At 35.0% G+C, this 6,000-nt stretch overlaps 1 protein-coding gene across 1 annotated transcript in view; it reads right to left on the bottom strand.

Annotated features, from left to right (window-relative positions):
* Window positions 1–1,618: 1,618 nt before the first annotated feature.
* LOC114707344 (selection and upkeep of intraepithelial T-cells protein 1-like) overlaps window positions 1,619–6,000 on the bottom strand; it is a 28,075-nt gene continuing 23,693 nt past the window's right edge. Inside the window, exons 7-9 of the mRNA XM_037202816.1 lie at window positions 5,032–5,139; window positions 4,243–4,365; window positions 1,619–1,734 (exon numbers count right to left, since the gene is read on the bottom strand). Of these exons, the coding sequence (XP_037058711.1) occupies window positions 1,712–1,734; window positions 4,243–4,365; window positions 5,032–5,139 (254 nt within the window). The 3' untranslated portion in view covers window positions 1,619–1,711. The remainder of the gene's footprint in view (window positions 1,735–4,242; window positions 4,366–5,031; window positions 5,140–6,000) is intronic.

The raw sequence follows: 6,000 nt of genomic DNA, 5'->3' as shown, positions 1-6,000 counted from the left end.
GCCAGATACTGGAATAAATGCTGAAAGATCAGAGGAAATAAGCCACAGCCACTTCTCACCTCACCAATTCCATGAATCTTCTGACCGAATGTCCCTGGGTCCTCAGACAAAAGGGAAAATCCTGTCTCCACAAATCCTCAGATTGAATACCTCTTTCAGCTGACATGGCCTAATTCAGGTTTTCTCCTGCCTTATATTCCTTTCTCGGCCCAGTCATATCACTTCATGTTTCAACCTTCCTAGTGCTGGGATCAAAGGCATGTGACTCCCAAGTACTGAGATTGTGTGATTCCAAGTGCTGGAATTAAAGATGTGTGCCACACACAACTGCCTGGCTGTTTCTTGTTTAAACTGGATTAATCTTATGTAGTCCAGGGTGGCTGAAAATATGGAGATAGGAAGATCCCTGTGATTTTCTGGGTAACCAATTTGGCTGAATCAAAGAATTTCAATTTCATAAATGACTGAAAATATAAGGTGGAGAAGAATTGGGGAAGATGCTTGATATTGACATCTTATATCCACAAACGTGCATACACACATACATAACACACATACACACATATAACACACACACACACACACACACACACATATATATATATATATATATCACAGCTCATTTTAGCTTGGAGTTACCCTCTTCTGCTCTGTAAAAAGCAGAGCTAATTCCTTTATTCTATCATTGGGCCCCTTTTTGAACTTGTCTCTAATGTCTTTCCCTGTCTTTAACAATCTTTATTCCATTCTGCTCTTTTTGCAATACACTCAAGAGAACATGCTAAATTTATGTTTCTATTTATTGCTTGGAAATAGCTTTGTTTGAACTATAATGGTTATTTACCATGTTTTATTAGATGTAAATACTGTGTTTCATTAATGACATGAAATTATTTCTATTTGTGGGTAATTACATCTGTTTGCCTTGTGAATTATTGTTTTTATTTACACTATTCCCATGACTCATGTTTTGACTGTATTTCCATCTTTTTATTTAAAATTATTTATTTCCCCAAGACCTAACAATAGAACGCAAATCTGAATTCCAAGTGTTTCTTTAACATCTGCAATCATTAGGACATGTCTAAATTTATATAACCATATTTTCTTTGGGGATCTTAGCCTCTTGTTCTACCTGTAGAACCAAGGTTAACCTGTAAGCTCCACTTGCCCAAGGACAGATAAATTCCTGGAATTTGGGGGGCTGTGGTTCTTAGGAAATAATAAGCCACATCTTTTCACTCCCCTAAACATGTTCATTTGACCCAACTGCACTGGATGTGCTTGATTGGAGCAGGCGAGAGGTACATAGACAGGACATATATCAGGATGTATGTGTGCCCCTGAGAGGAAATTTAATTAATTGTGAGTTTCACCTTTTTAAACTTCTGTAAAAACATGGCTCCTGGTCATTTTTTATGAACCCAGAAAATAGAACTGACCACAGTCCATCATCCTAGCCAGTATTTATTTATTTGTTTATTTATTATTTATTTATTTACTTAGTTTTTCAATCCAGAGTCTCTCTGTGTAGCCCCCGCTGTTGTGGAACTTACTCTGTAGACCAGGCTGGCCATGAACATAGAGATCTTCCTTGTTCTGCCTCCCAAGTGCTTCGATTAAAGGTATGCACCACCGCTGCTCGTTAGCCAGTATTTAATTAAAGCTTGATGCAAATTTGGCTCAAAATTGTGGAACTGGTCCTTCTCTTTCAATTTTCAGGTTCAACAGTCTCTGTAACCAAAGTTCCAAGTGAGAAATCTGACATTTTTTTTATTCCCTAAACTTTTGTAGGTAATCTGTCAAAGACATAATATTTTCTGCAAGTACTGCTAACTTACAGATTACTAAAGGTAAGTATAAATGGGAACACATGTGATGACATACTGATATCCTATGAGATGTCAAAAGTATTTTACAAAGGCAAATGTAACAACTTTTATTTCGTCATTAATTAACTTGAGTTCCCTGGTTTAAAATCAATGAGGAAAAAAATTCCTCTTGGGAGAAATCTGCACGCAAAATGAGTATCTTAGAAAGGAGCTGGATTGGATTAGAATATTTCTTTTAAAACTGGTGTAATAGTTTATTGAAAAAACCAGCCAAAGATATTTGCTGTCTTTCTCTTCTCAGGACTAAGGTAACAATGAAGGGAAAAGCTATTGCAAAATAAAAATAGTGCTTATATGAAAAACATTAGAAATTATCCAGGGCGTCTTCTACAACACTCTATACACACTTATATGCTCTTATATATCCTCTTGAGCTATAATTTCCAAGAGGTGAGAATCATAGAATTATAACAATCAACCATTCAACGTAGGAGAAGAGTCAAAGTGTTTCAGGGAAAGGGTACAGAGAGTTAAGCTAACAAAACCCAAGATTTTATTCCAATACTCAAATACACACCTAATAAAACTAGGAGAAAAAACAGAACAAACAGCAACAACAAAAAAATAATAAGTAACCCTAGAACTGGGTGTAATGGACTGTAATCTCCAGACTTGGGAGGCTAATGCAGGAGGATTGTCAAGACATAAAAGCCAGCTTGGGCTACAGAGTAGGTTCCATACTAGCCTGGGATATGTAGCATTATCATACCTCAAGAGGGTAAAAATTATACATAACATACATACATTTGGGAATATTGTTCTGTTTTTGTAAATAAAGTAGACCTGATTATTATTGCTCCTGGATGAGTTTATGTTCAAAATTTAAAAGCTAATTGAATGCATTTGAATCAGAAGTGAATTTTTATCAACTTCAATTTTTGCTTGTTTCATTATTAATTTTTTGTAATAAAATTCTATATTAGCCATTTGAGATACATTTGAACAGACTGAAAACAATTAATAGAAAAGTATGTTCTCGGTTCATTGTGCTGTGTAATCTCTAGTTAAAAACAATGAATATATTGCATTAACTCCCTTTTTATAAAATTCTAGATAAAGAAGATCAATTGATGAAATATTTAAATGGATAAATCAACTGTGTCATTGTTCTCAATGGATACAAATAAGCAACATTAATAGCACTGATATCACAAGTAACTGAAAAGAGGCCTTTTCTTGGTTCCTGTGGTCTCCTGCATTTTAAGAACATCTTAAATCTTTCTTAACTCTCCCCTGTTTATCTATTGAGTCAACAGGTAAATGTGGCTTGAGTTGAAGAATATTGGTTATAGATTTCTTGTGGCTTCTCTTTATTGTTAACCCATCCTCCTGATTGCAAGATAATGAAGGAGTTACTTTTCTTAGCAGAAGCTGGGTACAGGAATGTTAATTTATATTACAGAAGACCACATGTTTCTTGTGTTTGCTACATTCCAACTGCTGAGATTTGAAAATTACTGCTGAGGCTTGGTAAATATTCTCATTTTGGCTTTTCCAACTCTATATCAGAAACTTCAACAAAAATCCTATATGCAAAATGCAAAATAAAAATATAGTGTATCATTTTTTGAGTTTAATCTATGAATCTATTTGCTTAATAACTTCTCTGTATCATCCATAGGAACTCACTACAACTTTTAATTGTATTTGAGGGGAAAGCTCACTGGCAATAAAAAATTAAAACTTGATTAATAGTGTGCACATTTTTAATGTAATATTTTAGGGTTATAGGTTATTGGTAGATCAAGTAAACAGGTGTTGAAAAATTCTATTCTGGCTTACACACACACACACACATATATATGTATATATATATATGTGTATATATATATATATATATATATATACTTCTGTTTGCATAAAGACTATAAGTTGCACAATAAAAGCTGGGCATTTATCTTTGGGCATAAGTTAGGGAATGTTTCCAAGATATGAGTGTAGGGTTGAGAATTTTCTTGGCCATTCCTTGTAAAAACTTGCATGCTTCTCACAGAGGAATTTATGGCATTCAATTATCATCTTAATATTTGAGATGAAGTGGAAACAAACTGTTCAAGGCTTCAGAGAATGGATGAATTATAGCAGCCTTTCCACGTTTCCCTGATACATTTCTTACAAGTGTGCAGTAAGATCTGAGGCTGTCCTTAGCATTTGTTACAGCATTTGTGTAACTATATTTCCCAGAAGCCTGGAGAAGACCATACATTGAAAGTCTTTATAGAGCACACATGCTTTCTGCTTTACATTTTTTAAAAACTAGGCGACTGTGATTAGGAATTTCAGCTTTTAGACAGCTTGACATCACACAGAAACACATTCTATGAGTTGACACATTTCTCATCCCATTTACCTCTCAATCTGAAGTACACATAAGAAATGAGCATGGTGGCAGAAACCATCAGTGCACATAGAATGACGCTTATATCTTCCACCCACAAAGTATCCAATTCAAAATGTGCATCTGAAACAGGAACTTGGGAGAATTGCAAAGATTAGGAAATTTGCAGCAGATATGGTAAGGCTGTACTACAGAAGTATGGTAGATTCACTTCTTAGGTTCTACTGCTCTGTGCCTTATGGATGTATGAGTGTAGGAGAAGAGGCTAAGTTATCCCAATACCTTACAAAATAGACTTCAAACCAAATAAATGAAAAAAAAATAAAAAGGGGAACTTCACTTTGACCAACGAAATTATCTGCCCATCTTTTATGACTACATTCTTACACTGTCTATAAAGTTCTGAAGGATCACTCATATAACAAATATATTGATGAATTTGTGTATTAACTCTAGTTTGATTTTAGGCTGTGTCCAAATCTCACAAGAGAAAGTTAACGAAAAAAAAATACCGAAAATCTACCTCAAGTTTGTGAGTTCTGCATTCAGCTTTTGGGCTATAATACCACATTACTATAAAGAATTACCCCATCTTCAATTTTTACCTTGTTTATATAGCTTCCATTACACCTACAAAATTGAGGCAGATGCGCAAAATAATGTAGAACAGGTAAAGTAGTTCAGGAGCCTGTTGGTCTTGCTATCCAAACAAACATCACTTTTCTTTAGCCAAATGTCTTACCAGTGACTAGTCATTCGGTAAAAAGGATATTTACTATACATACACTTGATGGTACTTACCTCTTTCTTTCTTATGCATCCACAACATGACTCCTATGACAATCGATACTGAAAACACCATTATCAATATGCCTATCACCCAAGGAGCAGAGCAGGTGTACCAGCTACCTAAAGAAACAAAGTTATAATCTCTAGTTATGATGTAGAGATACCTTAGGTTTGAAAAGTATATCAGGAAAGCAAGAGCTGTAATCTGATATCATCTCCCTGTGTTTATTAGAACATAACATGACTTAGGACTGAAGATCAGAGGGTTGGCAGAAGGCTTTATAGGATGGAAACAGTTCCAGACAGAGACCCGACAAGCCTGCAGAAAGAGGATCATCTTTACTTTGCTCCCTCTTGTCTATCAGTCTGTGATGTGATAATTCTTCTTATAAGATTAATACCACCCCCTTGGAAATGATCCATTCACTACCTTGTATACAAAAGTTAGTAATATGTTAGGGGTTCAAAGTGTGCCAATGAGAAACAGTTGAATAACGGGAGGAGATTTTTACAGTAAAACTCTATTTAAAAATATTTTTTGACTGTAAATCAATAGATTCCGAAAAGCCATGGTTAACCCTTGATAGCTGAACAAATGTAAGACACACAGTATAAGTTCTATATTAATTCTTTTTAATTTTGAGATAATATGCTTTTGTTATTTCCCTCTTCCCTTTTCTCCCTCTAAACCTTCCAATATTACCCCACCCCATTGATATCTTTCAAATTCATGGCCTACTTTTTCATTAACTGTTGTTACATACACATAGGTGCATATAGCATGAAAACTCTAAGGATGCAATACCGTCATGCATGCTTCAGTGGTAACCAACATTATTACCTTCTCAACAAGAAGGAATCATGACTGATAAAGGAACCTGACCAACAATCCAGGGCTAGCAAAATCATAGATCTTGCAGGAGAACCTACAAATGTCACTTTACTAACTGGGCCTTCATAATCTCTAAGTATATTCTAAGT

This window comes from Peromyscus leucopus, chromosome 2 (assembly GCF_004664715.2).
Source record: "Peromyscus leucopus breed LL Stock chromosome 2, UCI_PerLeu_2.1, whole genome shotgun sequence".
Taxonomy (NCBI): domain Eukaryota; kingdom Metazoa; phylum Chordata; class Mammalia; order Rodentia; family Cricetidae; genus Peromyscus; species Peromyscus leucopus.
Note: the sequence above shows the minus strand (reverse complement) of the source record. Positions and strands in the feature narration are given on the sequence as shown.